The sequence below is a fragment of the Ursus americanus genome, chromosome 32, assembly GCF_024610735.1.
Source record: "Ursus americanus isolate L20-20 chromosome 32, mUrsAme1.1.p, whole genome shotgun sequence".
In the NCBI taxonomy this organism is placed as follows: domain Eukaryota; kingdom Metazoa; phylum Chordata; class Mammalia; order Carnivora; family Ursidae; genus Ursus; species Ursus americanus.
In genome coordinates this window covers 1,413,811-1,435,616 of record NC_142158.1, presented here as the reverse complement: position 1 = coordinate 1,435,616, position 21,806 = coordinate 1,413,811, and the positions used below count along the sequence as shown (strand labels likewise).

General features: G+C 44.2%; 2 protein-coding genes across 2 annotated transcripts; one reads left to right on the top strand and one right to left on the bottom strand.

Annotated features, from left to right (window-relative positions):
- Positions 1-1,679: 1,679 nt before the first annotated feature.
- On the top strand, positions 1,680-2,639 carry LOC123794424 (olfactory receptor 2B8-like). The gene has a single exon (XM_045800605.2). It carries the CDS (start codon positions 1,701-1,703, stop codon positions 2,637-2,639), a length of 939 nt encoding a protein of 312 aa, XP_045656561.2. The 5' UTR covers positions 1,680-1,700.
- A 10,884-nt stretch (positions 2,640-13,523) lies between these two features.
- Positions 13,524-14,483, bottom strand: LOC148107287 (olfactory receptor 2B8-like). The gene has a single exon (XM_087858025.1). It carries the CDS (start codon positions 14,460-14,462, stop codon positions 13,524-13,526), a length of 939 nt encoding a protein of 312 aa, XP_087714151.1. The 5' UTR covers positions 14,463-14,483.
- Positions 14,484-21,806: the final 7,323 nt, after the last annotated feature.

The following is a 21,806-nucleotide window of genomic DNA, read 5'->3' as shown; positions in this document are numbered from 1 at the left end:
CGTCTGTTGCAATCAGGAGAACGCATTATGCAGCCCGATCTTTCCCATACCCATTGTTACTAAAGTAGGATCATTTTCCTGGATGTAACATGGAAAAAAAAGATGGTAGACTATGACCTGAGTATCGTAGTTCCCTCCCGGTGTGCTCTCCAGGAAGGCACTCGGAGCAGTTGTAACATGCAGAGACAGTCACATTATTTGGGAGAGGAAGAAGCAGGCTCCCAGCAGAGGAGCCCGATGTGGGGCTTGATCCCAGAACGCCAGGATCACGCCCTGAGCCCAAGGCAGATGCTTAACCGCTGTGCCACCCAGGTGCCCCTGTTTTTATTCTGTCTTCTGAGCAGGAGTGAGTCTCTGGCAGATTCCCTGTTGTTGCACATTTACACTGTCTCAGATTCCTTTATACCTAATGTCATTAAGACGTTTTTCGTGCACAGATTGTTTTTTGTGGATACCACTGAATACATCTCCATAGGAAACCCAAGGAAGTACAAAATAGTGTGAAATGCTCTATCCTCTAATCTGATCTCATAAATATTTATTTTATGCCTGTTTTGTACCCATTTCTTTCACACACCAGTGGGTCTACCCAGAAACCTGATTCAGTTTTTTCGTCTTAGAAGACCAAAACATGTACTGTATGCCTGACAATTTGAACATGCTAGAACTGAAATACTCGTTTTCTGATGCCTTTTTGGGGGGGTTGTAACTACACTTCTTCAGTTCTAAGCGTCTGGACGAATAGGGTCATCAGACTCCCTGAGAGTTGGCCACGTGCTTGGTTCAGCATCAGTAACTTCACAAGAGAGCTTCCAGAAGGTAATAATTAACCTAATGTTGATGGATATCTGAAATTATAAAATACCAAAATATCTTTTCTGGGACTTTCTGTGTAGTACTTAAAGGTTTCCATTACAGGCTTTTACCTGTCATTGCTTTGAGTATCAATCTGTGTTTATCTGTATATATTCATCTATTTGACTATTTTATCATAGGTAGGGGTGTAAAGCATTGCACTTTGTACACAGATTACACAGTGTGGTAACTTTTTTAAATGTTTATTCTGATTAGAATATTGATGGTGAATAATTCTACTTTTTTCAGGAATTCTCTGTGTTCTGGTTGATAATGTGTGGAACAGAAATCTGCAGAAGGAAGAGGAAAGTCATGGCCGGTGGATTTGAGAGCTCTGATTCCACCTGACTATGCAAGGCCAAGGAATTTCAGAGTTCCTGATAAATTGATATGGTAATTTTAGGCATCTTCAGGAGAACTTAAACACTGTAATTGAATGGTGGTGGTCTCACATTCTCTCTGATTGAGATTTAGTTGTTTTACTAGTATAAGGAAACACAAAATCCAAATTCGTAGCTTCCATAAATATAATATCTTACAGAGGTAATTCTGACACAATGTTCACATGCAGACCAAAAGACCTTTCATCCAATGACTGACGCCAACACAAAGTTCATTATTTCGCTTTTCCTATATTACATATTAAGGATTTACTTTTTCTGATAATGCAGAACTAAATTGGTATAAGGTATGTCAGTTTCAATCATTTATTGAAAGAGTTATTTTTAATATCCCATGGCCATGTCTATAACGTGATAGAATACCCCCGCCAATTATTTTTTTAAAGATTTCTTTTAAAAGTTGCTAAACGCTTGGTCCTGACAGGAAACATGTGCTAACAGAGGATGGAACAGAAAAATGGCAGTTCTTTCACTGGGTTTATCCTGCTGGGTTTCTCGGACCGGCCTCAGCTGGAGCTCGTCCTCTTCGTGGTTCTTCTGATCTTCTATCTGTTCACTCTGCTGGGAAACACCACCATCATTGCCTTGTCCCACCTGGACCCCCATCTTCAGACTCCCATGTACTTTTTCCTCTCCAACCTGAGCTTTCTGGACCTGTGCTACACGACCAGCATTGTCCCGCAGCTCCTGGTTCATCTCAGGGGAACAGACAAGTCTATCTCCTTTGGCGGCTGTGTGGCTCAGCTCTTCATTTCTCTAGGGTTGGGCTGCACAGAGTGCATTCTCTTAGGGGTCATGGCATTTGACCGCTATGCTGCCATCTGCAGGCCCCTGCACTACACAGTGGTCATGCACCCCCGACTCTGTGCCCTCATGGCTTCTGCATCGTGGGTCATTGGTTTTGCCAACTCCTTATTGCAGACTGTGCTCACCTTCCTTGTACCACTTTGTGGGAGAAATAAAATAGATCACTTCCTTTGCGAGGTCCCCCCACTGCTCAAGCTTGCCTGTGTTGACACCACTGCGAATGAGTCTGAGCTCTTCTTCGTCGGTGTGTTCATTCTCCTCATCCCTGTGGCCTTAATCACAGTCTCCTATGGTCGGATTGTCAGGGCAGTCTTAAGAATAAAGTCATCTGCAGGGCAGAGGAAAGCGTTTGGGACATGTGGGTCCCACATCACGGTGGTCTCCCTGTTCTATGGCACGGCCATCTACGCTTACCTCCAGCCCAGCAACAACTACTCCCAGGATCAGGGCAAGTTCGTTTCTCTGTTCTACACCATCGTCACCCCCATGGTCAACCCCGTCATATATACAATGCGGAACAAGGATGTGATGGGAGCAATGAAGAAGGTGCTTTGCAGGGGCCATGACTCCAGATGACTGGGAGGAAAGACCCTTTGATGGAAGACGTTGAAGACCAGAGTGATTAATGTGTTTGTCACCTACCTGGGTCATCCAAAATTTCCCCTGATAAGTCTCAAGGGAATTTACTTACCTCATTCTTTTATGCAAGTGAATTCCCAAAATCTAAGTTCATGGATTCATGCAGCCTCCGGAGAGGCTGATTTTGTAATCTTAGCTCATATGCATATATATATATTTTTTTTTAAGGATTTATGATCTAATTTGAGAGAGAGCATAACTAGGAGGAGGCTAGGCAGAGGGAGAAAGAATGTCAAGCAGACTGTACCCTGAGTGCAGAGCCTGATGCCAGGATGGATCCCACGACCCTGAGATCACGACCTGAGCTGAAATCAGGACTCGGACGCTTGAGCAACTGCAGCAACCAGGCTTCCTGAGCATCTGCATCTTGTTTCAGTATTTTATTTTATTTTATTATTTTGTTAATAATTTTTATTTTGTTATATTAGTCACCATACAGTACATCTCCAGTTTTTGAGGCAATGTTTCATGATTTTTAGTATTTTAGAACGCTGCACAGGTTTTTCTTATTTCACTCTCATTTGGGAATACCGTTCCATTTCTAAGTGCAAAAAGACATTTATGCACGTAATATGACGGCACAGGCAAAATAAGCTTACGAACCACTAACGCACTGTAAGAAATACGAACATTTTCGCATTTTGTACCAATTGCTGAAGAATGTCACTTATTCTTGCATTTTGATCATGGCTCTACACTTATTCTTGCGTTTTGATCATGGCTCTACACTTATTCTTGCGTTCTGATCATGGCTCTATTGCAAGGTCCATAGGTTGACTGTAGCGCTGCTTTTTCACAGAATTAGGTGGGCGTCTACGGGAAAACGAATTGTTAGGTCAGAGAAAACCTTGCTAACATCGACGCCGGTAAAGCCACTCAGATGCCAGGTGCAGTGTGATGTCCCGTGTGTCGGTGGTCGGAGGCAGCCTATCCGCAGCGTTCGCGTCACATGGGGGCGGGGACGGGGCCTTGCGGCCAGTCCACGGGGAGCGCCAGCGCTAACACACCAGGCAGCGCTCGCCCACTTCTGTGCTCAGTCGGAGAAGCGCCCGCGTGAGGTCTGCACGCTGGTCACGCAGCTTGTGAGCCAGTGCCGCATCCACAATGGCTTTGGGACATGATCACATCGACACAGCACAGAACTCAGTTCCCACTTAATATTCTGCGTGTTCTATCCACAGTCGTGCAGTAAAAGTTACAAAGGGTAAAACATTTAGATCTTCTCTTGATACCATTTTATAAGTTCTTTGATCCAGGCATCAGCTGATTAATGCTTTGTAACTCACATCCGAAGAAAGGCCCCAAACAATTTGGATGCAGGGACATAGGAAAATAAGAGAGATGACCTCTCTTTCCCAGGAAATCCCATGTTCCGTGGAGCTTACTCGGATTCACCGGGCGGAAAAAAAATAAAGAATTGTTTATTAACTACTAAACATCCCCATGTGTCTATTTTTTTTTATTAATAATGATTTTTTATTATATTATGTTAGTCACCATACAGTACATCCCCGGTTTTCGATGTAAGGCTCGATGATTCATTAGTTGTGTATAACACCCAGTGCACCATGCAATACGTGCCCTCCTTACTACCCATCACCGGTCTATCCCATTCCCCCACCCCCCTCCCCTCTGTAGCCCTCAGTTTGTTTCTCATAGTCCATAGTCTCTCATGTTTCATTCCCCCTTCTGATTACCCCCCCTTTCTTTATCCCTTTCTTCCCCTACTGATCATTCTAGATCTTATGTTCCATAGATGAGAGAAATCATATGATAGTTGTCTTTCTCTGCTTGACTTATTTCACTAAGCATTATCTCCTCCAGTGCCGTCCATGTTGTAGCAAATGTTGAGAACTCATTCTTTCTGATTGCTGAGTAATATTCCATTGTATATATGGACCACAACTTCTTAATCCAGTCATCTGTTGCAGGGCATCTCGGCTCCTTCCACGATTTAGCTATTGTGGACATTGCTGCTATGAACATTGGGGTGCATATGGCCCTTCTCTTCACTACGTCTGTATCTTTGGGGTAAATACCCAGTAGTGCAATGGCTGGATCATAGGGTAGCTCAATTTTTAACTTTTTAAGGGACCTCCACACGGTTTTCCAGAGTGGCTGTACCAACTTGCATTCCCACCAACAATGTAGGAGGGATCCCCTTTCTCCACATCCTCTCCAACAATTGTTGTTTCTTGCCTTGTCTATTTTTGCCATTCTAACTGGCGTAAGGTGGTATCTCAGTGTGGTTTTGATTTGAATTTCCCTGATGGCTAATGATTTTGAACATTTTTTCATGTGTCTGTTAGCCATTTGTATGTCTTCATTGGAAAAGTGTCTGTTCATATCTTCTGCCCATTTTTTGATTTCTTTATTTGTTTCTCGTGTATTGAGTTTAAGAAGTTCTTTGTAGATCTTGGATACCAGTCCTTTATCTGTAGTGTCATTTGCAAATATATTCTCCCATTCCGTGGGCTGCCTCTTAGTTTTTCTGACTGTTTCCTTGGATGTGCAGAAACTTTTAATCTTGATGAAGTCCCATAAATTCATTTTATCTTTTGTTTCTCTTGCCTTTGGGGATAAACATCCCCATGTGTCTAAATTTTATAAATTACCATCTCATTCAAATTAACTGTCATACAGCTCTGAATTCTGCACGAAGCCCATGCAGGTAAGTGTATCTGTGTCTGGGACTGGACACATCCACGTAACCAGGGTGCTGTTCCCTATTCCGACAGTGCCAGCTCCTCCAGGGCCTTGCACCCCCTGAGCTGGTCGTGCTCATGACAAGTGACCTTGTCCAGAGACAGCGCTTGGAGGCTGGAAACGACAGCCGGGGGAGAGTATGCACACGGTCAGGGTCTCTCTGGATCGCTAACAGCATCACAATATTCCCACTGGAATCCACCCCTGGGGTTTGTCTTGACAGCACAGTGATGCTGCATGTGTGCCAGCGGAAAAGCGGTTTTGTGATACTGTTTATCCCCGATGGTGACAGATTTCCATTCCCCATCATATTCCTGTTTCTGTTTTAGAAATTGTATTTATTCATTTATTTATTTATTTATGAGAGAGAGAGCCTGGGCAGGGGAGGGACACAGGGGCTCAGAGAGGGACAGCCCGACTCTGGGCGGAGCACAGAGCCCAATGTGGGGCTTGATCTAGAGACACTGAAGTCATGAGCTGAGTTGAAATAAGAGTCAGATGCTTAACCTACTGAGCCCCTAGGCGCTCTCCATTGTTTCAACCACATCCTGACCGTTATATCCAAATGGTTACTTTAAAATCCCTGAAATGATCTCTCCTTGGAGCAAAACCCCTCAGGGTCTCATGAAGTTACACAGCCTGTTGTTCTGGGGGAGCAACTACTCTGCTCTTGAGGTCACACAGCGCCCTGGGGCGAAACAGATTCACTTCCTTTGAGTGAATGTTTGAATAGCATTTCCATGTTCACAACTCCTGGAAATAAATTCCAGAGAACACAGACCTCTGGGATCCATGCCCAAAATAAAAAAAAATTCATTTGACCAAACACAAGTTCAGAATTGTTCCATATAATTTTTCTAACATTAGTAACCGGCTCCCCACACTCTCCATGCTTTGTCTACAACAGAGTCCAGGCTGTGTAATTGTCACCAATATATTTGGACTGTCTCCTTCTGAATTTTCACCAATAACTGGCATGCCTGTGGGATTGTACCCAAGGCTTGGCTACGTTATTTGACTCCATCTGTGTTTTGCACCTGGAGCTCAGGACGACTGTTATGCTCTAGAGGAATCCATGGATTCTTCCAGTGCTTGTCCTTTCTGAGGAACGCGGGGTGCACGCCCTCACCTCAGGGGATGCGTGATTGCAGACACCCAAAATGTCAGTCGGACGCACATGAAACTCAATTCTTAACCCACGGAAGATTTACTACCGATTAACAAAGGATTCAAAATGCTGAGAGCCCTTGAGTATCCAGGAGGCCCCAGGTCCATCAGACACAGGTTTGTAGACCCTTCACCGCAATGGGAAGTGGTTTGTTTCTCAGATGTGGGGCAGAACTTGTCTGGCACCAGTCAGCACAGGGAAGGCTGGGGGAGCCTCAGATTCTGTGTCCCTTCCGTCACAGCCCTGCTCTGGCGTTAGGACTGTCATTTGGTAGCATGTCTGCAGTGTGTGGGGTGTAGCTTCTAAACAGACCCCACGCATCACGCTGCCATCACTAGTAGGGCAGTGATCGGCGTACAGCCACCCCTGTAAGACCCTCACGTATCTCGTGGTCTGCGCATTTCACGGTTACTCTTTGCCAGAGTTCTGCTCTGTCCAGGCTCACTGAGGAGGGAGGAACAGGTTACCGATCCCTGTGAACCTTTCCTTGGCAGGTGACTTCTAGAGACATATAGATGAAATAACATGCAAATTAGTATATTGTCACACACACACACACACACACACCCAGATATGCACATGCACAAACATGGGCTTCACGTGCTATCTCTCCTAGGTCAGTCTCTTAACCCTTTTGTGAGGATGGAGAGTAGAGAAAATGTGTTTCCGTCAGCTCGCACTACTTTGAAGTGACAGGCTTATAACTGATTATTTCCAATGTGTTCTGAGATGTGTACAAACATACCCAAGTGTGTGGGGTAACAGTTGATTCCTTTAGGTCACATGGCAAAGGAGAACTACTTACCAGGAGGTGTTGAGGCATCAGTTCTTGGGAGAATCTTACCCACTAAGAGCTGAATGGAACAAGCTACACTCCTTTTGCTGTCATAACAGACACGCCTAAGTAAAAGGTTTAGAGTTGCCATTCCTTCACTCTCTGGATTTCAATTTGCATCAGAAAGGGTGGTCTTGTTTTTACATAGGATAATTCTAGAAAAGTCTCATTTAGTAACTTTGTAGAGGGATTTTTTTAAAAGTTACTCTTATTTTTTAAGATGGCATTTATTTGAGAGAGAGAGTGCATGAGCGCAGAGCGGAGCGGCAGAGGGAGATGGCGAAGCCGACTCCCCGCCGAGCGGGAAGCCTGATGTGGGGCCCCCACCTGGACCCTGAGATCATGACCTGAGCCAAAGGCGGATGTTTAACTGCCTGAGCCCCCCAGTGACAGGGAGGGCAGAGAAGGAGTTAGGCAGAGGCCTAAGCAGAGTCTGCACTGAGTGTGGAGCCCAACTCAGGGCTTGATCGCAGAAACCTGAGAGCACAGCCTGAGCCCAAAGCAGGAGTCTACATTCAACCAGCCGGGCCCCCCAGGTGCCCCTGGAGAAGATTTTTGTATTAAGTAGCAGGAAAAATCTGACCTTAGGAGAGGACTAAGAAGTGGGATGACAAAATTGAATGATATCGCTTGTATTTATTTTTCCCCAGATACACTGTGATAGAACCGACATGTAACATGGAGCAAATGTTAGAAGTAGGAAATGTGAACATCTATATGTAACAAGGATTTTTATCCCATTCACTATAACATATAAACCAATAAAACATTTAGGAATAAATTGATCCAAGGAGGCAAAAGATCTGTACACTTCAAACTACAAGATATTCATGAAAGAAATAGGAGAAGAATTAAGATATCTAGTGTTCATGAATTGGAAGAATTAAAACTGCTAAAATGTCCACACTACTCAAAACCATTATAGATTCAGTGAAATCCCTGTCAATATTTGAGTGGCCTTTTTCACAGAGAAAAAAATCCTAAAGTCTGTATGGAGCCACAGCACTCCCAAATGGCCAAAGCCACCACGACATCAGAAGAAGAAAGCAGGACGCATCCCACTTCCTGATTCCAACCATATCATAAAGCTCTAGTGAGGGGCCCCTGGGGGCTGTGTCAGGTAAGCATCTGCCTTCTGCTCGGGTCATAATCCCAGGGTCCTGGATCAAGCCCCACATCAGGATCCGTGCTCAGCACAGAGCCTGCTTCTCCTTCTCTCTCTCCCTCTGACCCTTCCCCCTCTTGCTCATGTGTGCGCACTCTCTCTCTCTCTCTATCTCAAATACATAAAAAAAATCTTTTAAAAAAATGCAGCTCTAGTGATCAAGACAGTACGGTAGAGGCTGAAGAGACAGACACAGACAACGGAGGAAGTGGATGAAGAACCCAGACAGAAACCCACCCCCACACAACTAACATTTGCCCAGAGAGCCAAGAATATTCATGGGGAAACATAGTCTCCTTAATAAATGCTCCTGAAAAAATGGATAAGTACATGCAGAGAAAGGAAATTGGAACACTATACTATACACCTCAAAAATTAACTTGAACTGGATTGAGGTGTAAACCTAAGACCTGAATTATAAAACTCCTGGAAGACAACACAGAGGGAAAGATTCATGACATCGGATATGTTGACATTTACCAAATGAGGGTGGTCTGGCATCATCCTATCTACAAACTAGCCACTCTTTGTGATCCACTTTCAACCCAGAGCCTGAAGATGACACCAAAGCACTCGCAGCAACAGCAAAACACTCATAAGTGAAACTACGTCACTCCAAAAAGCTCGCGCACAGCAAGAGAACATGAATGAAGAGCAACAGAATGAAAAGCCAACCTACAGAATGGGAGAAAGTACCTACACAACTTCTACCTAATAAGGGAATGATATCCAAAATATCTAAGGGTGGGAAGGTAAACTGATAGCCTCTACGGGAAGCAGTGCGGAGGTTCCTCAAAAAATTATCAACGGAACTGCTGTTGTATCCAGCAACCAACTTGTAGGTACACATCCGAAGGAAATGAAATCGGGATGTCACAGAGATATATGCCCTCCCAGGGGCACCTGGGTGGCCCAGTTGGTTGAATGTAGACTCCTGGGTTGGGCTCAGGCTCCGCTCTCAGGGTTCTGCATCTGGACCCTCGTGGAGCCTCGCTCTCTCCGCGGAGTCAGCTGGAGTTTCTCTCTCCCTCCTTCTCTGCCCTCCTGCTCTAAAATAAATAAATACATCTTTTTTGTTAATCTCTCCACAGAGTTAATGAAAGGGAGTGTTCTAGAATTATCCTATGTACAAGCACAGCCCACCCTTTCTGATGCAAATTGAAATCCAGAGAGTGAAGGAATGGCAACTCTAAACCTTGTACTTAGGCGTGTCTATTATGACAGCAAAAGGAGTGTAGCTTGTTCCATTCAGCTCTTAGTGGGTAAGAGTCTCCCAAGAACCGATACCCCAACACCTCCTGCTAAGTAGCTTTCCTTTGCCATGTGACCTGAAGGAATCAACTGTTACCCCACACACTTGGGTATGTTTGTACACATCTCAGAACACATTGGAAATAATCAGTTATACACCTGTCACTTCAAAGTAGTGCAAGCTGACGGAAACACATTTTCTTCTACTCTCCATCCTCACAAAAGGCTTAAGAGACTGACCTAAGAGAGATAGCACGTGAAGCCCATGTTTGTGCATGTGCATATCTGGGCGTGTGTGTGTGTGTGACAATATACTAATTTGCATGTTACTTCAATGTAAATGTCTCTAGAAGTCACCTGCCAAGGAAAGGTTCACAGGGATCGGTAACCTGTTCCTCCCTCCTCAGTGAGCCTGGACAGAGCAGAACTCTGGCAAAGAGTAACTGTGAAATGCGCAGACCACGAGATACGTGAGGGTCTTACAGGGGGGCTGTACGCCGATCACTGCCCTACTAATGATGGCAGCGTGATGCGTGGGGTCTGTTTAGAAGCTACACCCCACACACTGCAGACATGCTACCAAATGACAGTCCTAACGCCAGAGCAGGGCTGTGACGGAAGGGACACAGAATCTGAGGATCCCCCAGCCTTCCCTGTGCTGACTGGTGCCAGACAAGTTCTGCCCCACATCTGAGAAACAAACCACTTCCCATTGCGGTGAAGGGTCTACAAACCTGTGTCTGATGGACCTGGGGCCTCCTGGATACTCAAGGGCTCTCAGCATTTTGAATCCTTTGTTAATAGGTAGTAAATCTTCCGTGGGTTAAGAATTGTGTTTCATCAAACTGAGGGCCTCAGAGGGGAGGGGGGTGGGGGAATCGGATGGACTGGTAATGGGTAGTAAGGAGGGCACGTATTCCATGGTGCACTGGGTGTTATACGCAACTAATGAATTATCAAACTTTACACCGGAAACCGGGGATGTACTGTATGGTGACTAACATAATATAATTAAAAAAACGTAAAAAAAAAAAAAAGGAATTGAGTTACATGTGAGTCCGACTGACATTTTGGGTGTCTGCAATCACGCATCCCCTGAGCTGAGGGTGTGCACCCCACGTTCCTCAGAAAGGACAAGAGCTGGGAGAATCCATGGATTCCTCTAGAGCATAACAGTCGTCCTGAGCTCCAGGTGCTAAACACAGATGGAGTCAAATAACGTAGCCAAGCCTTGGGTACAATCCCACAGCCATGCCACAGTTACTGGTGAAAATACAAAAGGAGACAGTGCAAACAGTATTGGTGACAATTACACAGCCCTGGACTCTGTTGTAGACAAAGCATGGGGAGTGTGGGGAGCAGATTCCTAACGTTAGAAAACTGCTACAGAACAATTCTGAACTTGTGTTTGGTCTGTCAAGTAATTTCTTTTTTGTTTTAGCGTGGATGCCAGAGACCTTGTTCTCTATAATTTATTCCCATGAGTCGTAAACATGCAAATGCCATTCAAACATTCACTTCAAGAAAATAAATGTTTGACCCCAGGGCTCTGTGTGTTCTTAAGAGCAGAGTAGCTGCTCCCCCAGAACAACAGGCTGTGTAACTTCGTGAGACCCTGAGGGGTTTTACACCAAAGAGAGATCATTTGAGGAATTTTAAAGTGACCATTGGGTGTAAATCACGATGTCGTTGAAACTCAACAGAGAGTAGAGCAGCGCATAGTGAGTTCAGTAGATCAGGGATTCAAGCCTTGATTTCAGCTCAGCTCCTGTCTCCACGCCAGAACATGGAGACGCTCTCGGGTTTGTGCTCATCCCAGAGTCTGCCCGTCCCTGCCCAGGGTCTCTGTCTCTCTCTCTCTCTCTCTCTCTCTCTCTCAAATAAATAAATAAATAAATAAATAAATAAACAAACACAACCTTTAAAACAGAAACAGGAATATGATGGAGAATGGAAATCTGTCACCATCGGGGATAAACAGTATCACAAAACCGCTTTTCCGCTGGCACACATGCAGCATCACTGTGCGGTCAAGACAAACCCCAGGGGTGGATTCCAGTGGGAATATTGTGATGCTGTTAGCGATCCAGAGAGACCCTGACCGTGTGCATACTCTCCCCCGGCTGTCGTTTCCAGCCTCCAAGCGCTGTCTCTGGACAAGGTCACTTGTCATGAGCACGACCAGCTCAGGGGGTGCAAGGCCCTGGTGGAGCTGGTCACTGTCGGGTAGGGAACAGCACCCTGGTTACGCGGACGTGTCCAGTCCCAGACATAGATACACTTACCTACACGGGCTACGAGTTGGGAAAACCTACCAGAAATCAGAACCATGTGCATGAAGATGGCATCGCAGAGCTCCAGCCTCTGTGGGAAAGTGCACTGTGTGCGACAATACAGGACACGACACCAGATCCATGCCCCAAACACGTTTCTGTGCAGGCTGAGCCCGCGGTAAGATCGAAGGGCTGCCGGTCAGACTCAGTTGTTCTGGGATGTTTGCGTTCATCTCTCCTAATTCAGATTGTGTGACAGCGCTTCAGACTGAGATGGCTATTTGTGAAGTTTACACACACGGAGATGTTTGATAAGTAATATACGTTTTATTTATTCCTTACATTTCCTCCTGGTGATTCTAAGTAAGCTCCACAGAACGTGGCATTTCTTGTGAAACAGAGGCCATTTCCTGTATTTTCATAGTATGTTACTGCATTGAAATACACGCGGCTTTGGGCAGATGTCAGATATAAAAGCGTTGATCAGTTGATGCCTGGATCAAAGAACTTGTAAAACAGCATGAAGAGAGGATCTAAATGTATTTTACCCTTTGAAACTTCTGCTGCATTATTGTAGGTAAAACAGGTCACATACAAAATAGGCCTTGTGTCATGTACTGTTCACATACGATGCTGTCCTCTAGAGTCATAACAACTAACAGGGGGGCTCACAGACTTAAGGAAAACAGCGCGCAGCCTCACATCGGTGCTTCCCTGGCTCTGCGCAGAATCACACGTCAGCACCACCTGCTGCGTCACAGCTGACGCTCCCACGTCACTGGCACTAACACGTCACGCCCTCAATGTCTGTGACACGAAGGTTACAGAAAACCACTGTCACACTGGTGTCGTCGTACTAGGGCCTGACATCTGAACGGATTTATCAGCATTGATGTTAATAGGCTTTTCTCTGAGCTAAAAGTTTGTTTTTCCCGCAGTTGCCCACCTACTTCCATGAAAACGCTGTGATACAGTCCAGCCACGGACCTCCTAAGAGAGCCACGGTCACGATGCAAGAAGAAGGGATATGCCTCCAACAGTTTGCTAGAAAAATGCTAAACTGTTACTATTTCTTACAGTGTTTGAGTCATTTGTATTCTTATTTTCCCTATGACTTTACAGTATGTGCGTGTCTTCTTGCACAAAGGAATGGACTAGTGTCCCAAATAGGGGGAAATATGCAAAACCTGTGGAGCTTTTCACAATAACATGATGCAGATGCTCTAGGATCACTAGTGAGCATCTCTGGAAGCTGCATGAGTCCATGGACTTAGATTTTGAGCACCCACTTGCATTAAAGCATCAGGTAAGGGAATTCCCTTGATAGATGTCAGAGGAAATTCTAGATGACACAGGGAGGACACAATCGTCTTAGAAGCTCTGGCAGTGAAAGTCTCCCATCAAAGGGGAAGTCATGGCCCAGTCATCTGGAGTCATGGCCCCTGCAAAGCACCTTCTTCATTGCTCCCGTCACATCCTTGTTCCGCAGTGTATATATGATGGGGTTGACCATGGGGGTGACGATGGTGTAGAACAGAGAAACAAACTTGCTCTGATCCTGGGAGTGGTTATTGATGGGCTGGAGGTAAGCGTAGATGGCCGTGCCATAGAACAGGGAGACCACCGTGATGTGGGACCCACATGTCCCAAACGCTTTCCTCTGCCCTGCAGATGACTTTATTCTTAAGACTGCCCTGACAATCCGACCATAGGAGACCGTGATTAAGGCCACAGGGATGAAGAGAATGATCACACTGACAAAGAAGATCTCAGACTCATTCACAGTGGTGTCAACACAGGCAAGCTTGAGCAGTGGGGGGACCTCACAAAAGAAGTGATCAATTTTATTTCTCCCACAAAGTGGTACAAGGAAGATGAGCACTGTCTGCAATAAGGAGTTGGCAAAACCAATGAACCACGATGCAGAAGCCATGAGGGCACAGAGACGGGGGTGCATGACCACTGTGTAGTGCAGGGGCCTGCAGATGGCAGCATAGCGGTCAAATGCCATGACCCCTAAGAGAATGCACTCTGTGCAGCCCAACCCTAGAGAAATGAAGAGCTGAGCCACACAGCCGCCAAAGGAGATAGACTTGTCTGCTCCCCTGAGATGAACCAGGAGCTGCGGGACAGTGCTGGTCGTGTAGCACAGGTCCAGAAAGCTCAGGTTGGAGAGGAAAAAGTACATGGGAGTCTGAAGATGGGGGTCTAGGTGGGACAAGGCAATGATGGTGGTGTTTCCCAGCAGAGTGAACAGATAGAAGATCAGAAGAACCACGAAGAGGACGAGCTCCAGCTGAGGCCGGTCCGAGAAACCCAGCAGGATAAACCCAGTGAAAGAACTGCCATTTTTCTGTTCCATCCTCTGTTAGCACATGTTTCCTGTCAGGACCAAGCGTTTAGCAACTTTTAAAAGAAATCGTCAAAAAAATAAACAGTTGGCGGGGTGCAGGGAGGTGGATCTTTCATGTTAAAGACAGGGCTGTGGGTTTTATCAGTAACTTTTTGAAAAAATGATATACTCTTTAAAATTGACTTAGCTCCTCCCAGTACAGTTCCATGTTATCACAAAAAGTATGTCATTAATATTTGGTATAAGAAAAATGAAATAATGGCCCTTGTGTTGGCATCAGTCATAGATACAAAAGGTCTTTCAGTCTGAGCTTAATAAGACTTAAATGACTATAAGTATGTACATAGGGGATGAGGAAAAAGAGAGAGAGCCATCAGAAAGAGTCAAAAGGAGATGCAGACAGAGGGAAGGACGTTACTGTAAATACGTGTCTCATGACCGTACGCACACTTCACAGGCAATAGAATATAATACAATATAATCTTGAAATGCATTCAGAATCAGGAATTGAAGACCAAGATTGTACTTACAATAAAAATTCGATTACATTCAAAATATCACTACTAGTTCTACGCAGAAACATTATAGCAGAATTGACTCTTTAATTTATTTATGAAACGTCCACCGTTTTTGTTTTTGTTTTTCTGTATGGGAGCAAAACTATATACTCAATCACAGAGAACCAAAAACATCACCCCAAAACAGTGCTTACCTTTTCCCTAAAGATGCTTAAAATTACTGTACCGATTTAACAGGAACTCCAAAATCCATTGGCCTGCACATCCGTTGAAATCAGATCCCTAAAATCCAGTGGCCAAGACTTTCCTCTTCCCTCTGCAGATTTCTGTTTCACACATGAGCAACCAGAGCACGTGAAATTCCTGAAAAAGGCAGGAGTAGTCACAATAACATTCTAATCAGAATAAACATTTTAAAAGTTATCCAGTTGCATAATCGATGTACACAGTATAATGCTTTCCATCACTCCCTATAATAAAATAATTAAATAGGTAAATACATGGAGATATAGACAGATACATTCTCAGAGCAAAGAAGGTCAAAGCACTAGGATGGAAACCTTGAAGTACTAAGGGAAAGGATAACGAAAAGGATATTTTCATATTATACAAGATCTCAGACATCCATTGACATTAGGCTCAGTATCCCCTTTCTGGAGCTGGTCAGAGTCATTCACACTAGATCAAGGACGTGGCCAGCTCTCAGGTGAGTCTGACGACCATTGTCACCCAGCTCCTTAGTACTGAAGAAGCACAGTTCTGTCCCAACCAAACAGATATCAGAGAATGACTATTTCAGTTCTATCATGTTCAAATAGTTAGGCATACAGTACATTTTTAATTCTTATAAGAAATTTAAAATCTGAATCAGAGTAGACCTACTGATATGTGAAAGAAATTGGTACAAAACTGGCCTAAAATAAATGTTTGTAAAATCTGAATAGAGGATGTAGAGTTGACACTATTTTATATGTCCTCTAATTTCCTGAAAGTTGTGATCAGTATTATCCAGAAGAAAAAAATTATGCACAAATATTTCCTGATAGAAGTAATTATAAAGGTTATTTGAAAGAGTCCAAATGTGCAACAAAAGAGAATATCCCCTGACTCGCATCTGCTCAGAAGAGCAAACAAAACAAACCACGGTTCAGTCTCACGCACACACACACAGATACAGATAGTTTTTGGAAATAAATCGCTGGCAACTTTTTAAATGTGCCTTGTGAAGGATGCACTCACCAAAGTGAAATAGGACAAAAGTGAAATGCTAACTCGTCCAAGGAAAGCACCAATATAAGAATGCGTCATCAGAAGAAGAATATATTTTAACATTGTTCTATCCATAAAGCCTAAGAAGACACGTGAGACAAGAGAAAACTCTGGCAAGATGAACTTGTACAAATGATTTGCTGCTTTACAAGATTGTGTGTGTGTGTGTGTGTGTGTGTATTTTAAAGAATGCTGAATAACTGCCTATCTAACACGTATAATAATGACTATGATTTGAGGTTGAAAAATAAAATATGAGGCAATGGACATACCCAGTAAAACAGAAAAAAAGAATGTGACTGTCTCTCTGTGTTACAATTGCTTCCAGTGCCTTCCTGGAGAGCACCCTGGGAGGGAACTAGAATACTCATGTCGTAGTCTCTCAGCTTACTTTTACTTTTTTTCTCATTACATCCAGGAAAACTATTATCCTTTAGCGACACTGCGTATGGGAAAGACCAGGCTGTGCATTGGCTTCTCCCATCGAGCCTCAAGAGCATGTTCTGTGACCTGGGTCACGTTGTTCCTTCCTCCTCCCATCCCGGGCATCCGTCCCTCTGCAACCTGTGTGCCCCGCCTCAGAGCACATGTTCCAAGAGAAAGAAATATGTTTAGACTAAGGCTAATAAGAAATTTAATTTCATTTCCTTCTCACCACATTTAAAGAATTGTGTAATTAGACTAACCATCATCTTTGTGTAGGTAGGTATCAAAGTACTGATTGGAGTAAGAGAGATGAATTCGTCTAAGACAAACTAGGTAAATAATTCTGGCCAGAAAGAAAAACACAGCCATGCTAGGTAAGGGGCACAGAATGGTGTCCCTAGTAACTATCATGATATGATATAGAAAAATCCAGTTACAAATCCACACATAAATTATTACTTTGCATATAAAAAATAAATACTTGACAAAAGCACGTGTTACGTAGAGAGAGAGAGAGAGAAATGTTATAAGGTAGAATAACAGTAAATAGATTCTACAAAACAAAAAATGGCATTCTATGTAATAATTACCATCAAAAAAAGAGGGGCGCCTGGGAGGCGCAGTCGTTAAGTGGCTGCCTTCGGCTCAGGGCGTGATCCCAGAGTCCTGGGATCGAGCCCCACATCAGGCTTCTCCGCTGGGAGCCTGCTTCTTCCTCTCCCACTCCCCCTGCTTGTGTTCCCTCTCTCTCTGCCTGTCTCTCTCTCTCTGTTAAATAAATAAATAAAATCTTTTTTAAAAAAAAGAATATAATGGGAAATGATATCTCACAAGAACACAATTTTATGATAATAATTAAGAAAACAGTCATTAAATGAAAGAGGTTAAATGTTCAGTACCGGCGCGCGGAAGCTGTAGAGCGATTACCTAAGTGTTCACAGCTGACATACACGTCTGCCGATTCCAGCCGAAGGACACGTATTTCCGTAAACCAGACGCTCACAATGACAAATACACACTGCGAAGACCACAGATCTCAAGGGAACGTCTGTACTGAAGATATTTCCAGTACGTAACAGTCACGGGTCTGACTGACGTGCACGCCCTGCCCTGCACAGGCCTGGGTGAGTCCTGCATCAGCCCTGCAGCCTCAGGGCTACGACTGAGTCGCTGTCGTTTCAGTGACGCATCCGGCTCCAAGGTCCAAGCCAACCTCAGATCAGAACACGCCCCTCAGTAGGAAGTGCAGCAGATTTCGTCCTGCCTGGGCATTGGCAGCCTTTGTCTACCCCACGAGCCTGTCACTGGCTGTGAGCTGCCCCCACCGTGTTCCTGAGACCCCCTGGCACAGTGGCTCCCCTTCAGCTGAGGGCCAATCTCTGAGAAGGGAATGGCTGTGAACCCTGCAGCCCGTATTCCTAACACATCGGGCAAGGACCGGAGCAGCAGCCAGGGAAAGAGGGTCTGAGCAGGACACCAAGAGCATCATGCAGGAGTCCATTCCCGATCCTGTGCGAGGAGACAAGGATGGAGCCCAGTGTCCCTTACACCTCACCTCAGTGCAATCACACACACACACACACACACACACACACCTTGTCATTTGCCTAATTCATCCATTAACTAAACATTCAGGTTTCTTCCTGCCTTTTTTCTTCAGATTGTTATTTGTACTCATTTGAATAATCATCATTTCTTATTAAAAGTAATGTCAAAACAGAGAAGCGCTGACACAATATTCACAACATGGAACTCCCCTGTTATATTTACAAGCATTTTTAAAACTCCATGATATTTTATGTTTTTGATATTTTGATAACTCCTAAGGGAGAAAATGACCATTTAGAAACTGTTAATACTGACAATGAGTTTTATGCATAGAGAACAAATATTGTCTAATTTCACAGACAATAAGGACCAAAGGGAAAGCAGGGAAGCATATACTCCAGTAATTGTACACATACGCATACTCTCTAATTATGTTACAAAGGCCGTACTTTATTACCACTATAGATGCGTATTTAAAGTATTCTCCACGTGTGCATACACAGGTATAAGGAATAGACTACAGTACAATGAAATGTCTGGGAACGATTGGGGGAGTCTATAATGAACAATGAAATTTAGTTCTTATATTTGGTGAATTTCCATGGTCTGTTCCTTTAGACAATGGACCATACATACAAACCAATACAACTTTTCTGTTTCAAGAACAATTGCAACTGAAAATTAACTTGCCAATTGCTGAAGTAACACAGAGATCGAGTTCCATTTCACTCACCTTTGTTCACCTTCTCCGCGGGTTCTAGCTAGTTCCCTACGTCCTTTCCAAGTCACTGCCTACACACAGTACTGGGACTGGCACTGGGACATGCAGAATCCGACGTATGCGGTAAATGCAAAGGTCGGCTACACCAGCACTGGCTTATCCATAGATTTTTCCTAAACCAAAGGACGCTTTCTCACGATGACTTCACGTGTCTTCAGGTGGACAGAGATGTGCACGTTGCCTCTAGGACGTAGGAGATGAAGGCAATAGCAAACTCTCACGATGGTTTCCCGAATGTAATGACCTGCCTGGCGACAGTGAGACCCTCATGAGCACAGGAGAGGGTGCTGTGACCCTCAGCTGTGGCTGGGCTGACACTGAAAACCAGATGTGTTTCCCTGGCTGACGTCTCTGGGGAGCAGACGCCCCACACTGTTAATGAGGCCGTCTCGCTGAGCGGTCCAGAGATGACAGTCCTCAGGGAGAATGAAGATCGAGGACAAAGCCAGAGGAGACCTCATCTGTCTCTTTTATTACTTCATATATTTAACAGAGGACAAATAACTCCCTAGATCTCCCCAGCTACCTTTGTCTCATCTGTCAATGACGTACATATTTTATAAAACATTTAAGAGCTTTTCGTCACAATTGCCCAAATATTACATATAAATATATAAGTAACAGTCCATTCAGTTACTTAATTTTTAATGTAAATATGTAAAAAAATTCTTAATTTCATTCATAACCAACGTATATATGAGAATCACAGAGCTGTTAGGCACATTCTTATCTTTACCATGAATATAAAGGAGGGCAACCAAATTCTACAAAGATTCTAATGTGGCAAAAGAAAAAAAAAACCTCAAATCCTCTAAAACACTCTTCAGCTTATATCCACAGGTTTTAATGATGTACTCAAACAAATTTAAAAATTATCTGTGTTTTCGGTGCTTGGGTGGCTCAGTCAGTTAAGCGTCTACCTTCGGCTCAGGTCATGATCTCAGGGTCCTAGAACTGAGCCTCAAATCAGGCTCCCTGTTCAGTGGGGAGTCTGCTTCTCCTTCTGCCTCTGCCCCTCCCCCTTCTCATGTTTGCTCTCTATCTTTAAAATAAATAAATAAAATATTTAAAAAACATTATCTGTGTTTTTAATAAAACATACATGGTTTATTTAAATTCAACTAGTCTTTGCATTTAAGTTCCAAATGATTTTGAGTTTATCAGAATAATTAAAATAATCACTACAGAAAAATAGAAGGAAGTTGGTGGGTGATTTGTGGTTATTTCTCATAGGTCTGTAAGTTTCAATTCCATTTATCATGTTTAGCCAAAAGAGATAAACTACTTCCCACTAAAAATGTTCCTAGAGTTGAATTTGCTCAGTTATTCCCAGTAGTTAGATTCCCTCTTGGGAGTTAGAGGGAGAACTGGCGACACTATAGTCCAGGTGACCTTTGAAGAGGGAGGGAATCACAGTCCTGCTATTAACGCTTTGCATCCCAGGCCTCACTCACCGGCAGCCTTACTCGCTCAAATGCTTCGGTAACGGTGTGGCATTAACTACTGCTGCTGACCCGCGCTCACATCCTAGATGCGTCTATCCAGGGCACCGCTCAGGCACCCGCCCCAGGAAGCGCACACGAGAACGGTCAACAGCAGCGTGGCTTGTATTCGTGGAAACTGGAAACAAACCAACTGCTTGTTAACAGTAAACTAGGTAAATCGTGTCCTGTTTTTGTAAAAAGAGTACTCTACAACACTATGAATAAAACTGTAGCTACACAGGGACGCCTGGGCGGCTCCCTGGGGGAAGCGTCTGACTCTTGATCTCAGGGTCACGAGTTCAAGCTCTGTGCTGGGCTCCACGCTGGGCTCCATGCTGGGTGTGCAGCCTCATCAAAAGCAACTTCAGCTGCAAAATAGAAACAGTGCTTTTCACACAAAGTGCTGAGCAAATGACGGACGTTACGAAGTAACCCTTCCCTCTACGTAAAGCTAAAAAACGCAAGACGAACTATTCTTTATGAGTTCAAATATGGGCGTAAGACTACAGTTACAGTAAAAAATTATAGTAAAAACTAAAACGATATCAAAAGGCTGATTACAACAAAGTCAAGATCGAAATAGACAAAAGGTGTGCAGCTGAGTAGAGTCCGAGGTTCCATCCGGGTTCTAGTTAAAAGCGTCAATATCATGACCCTTCACCTTTCCATGATTCTTTAAATTGAACGTATTTTTATATGACAATGTTGTGCCAAGTATACCTATGACAATAAGAAAGCAGGAAACAAAGAGGCTATAAAAAATAATATAAATGATGAAGAGTAGTTTTTAAAAGGATGAAAGTGGCTGATAAAATCACATTTGGAAAAGCTGACTTTAGACAAAAAAGACACACTACCGAGGATTTGTAAGGAATCACACAGGTGGACTGCAATGAATACCTGTCGAAACGGGATTTTACAGAAAAGCAACGTAACTGAAAGGGAAGGCGCCAGTCTGCTTCTCCAGCAGGAGCCTGGACACCATCCTCTCTGCAAAGCGCGAATTGTGAGCACAGTCTTTCATCTCAAAGATCCAAACTGCCACCAGCTCAGTCCATTCTCCCCCAGGCTACTTCTGCTCTCTGAATTGTTCCCAGCTCTCTGATCCCCTTCCTCACTCCTTGTCCTCCATCCGAGGGAAGCAGTGGGAAGAGCCCAGCCTTCCCAGTAAGTGAGATTCCACCAGCCCTGCCCTGCTGCCCTGCGTTGGGATCCGTGGTTAGCCCTGGATAAACAGGTGAAGAGCCCACGTGGGGAACGTGAAAAGGAAAAGCCTCCAAAAAAGGGAGAGACAGAGAAGACAAATCTAGAAGGACAAAGAACAGAA

Coding starts and splice junctions, on each gene's coding strand:
- LOC123794424 (XM_045800605.2), top strand. CDS start 1,701: ATGGAACAGAAAAATGGCAGTTCTTTCACTGGGTTTATCCTGCTGGGT.
- LOC148107287 (XM_087858025.1), bottom strand. CDS start 14,462: ATGGAACAGAAAAATGGCAGTTCTTTCACTGGGTTTATCCTGCTGGGT.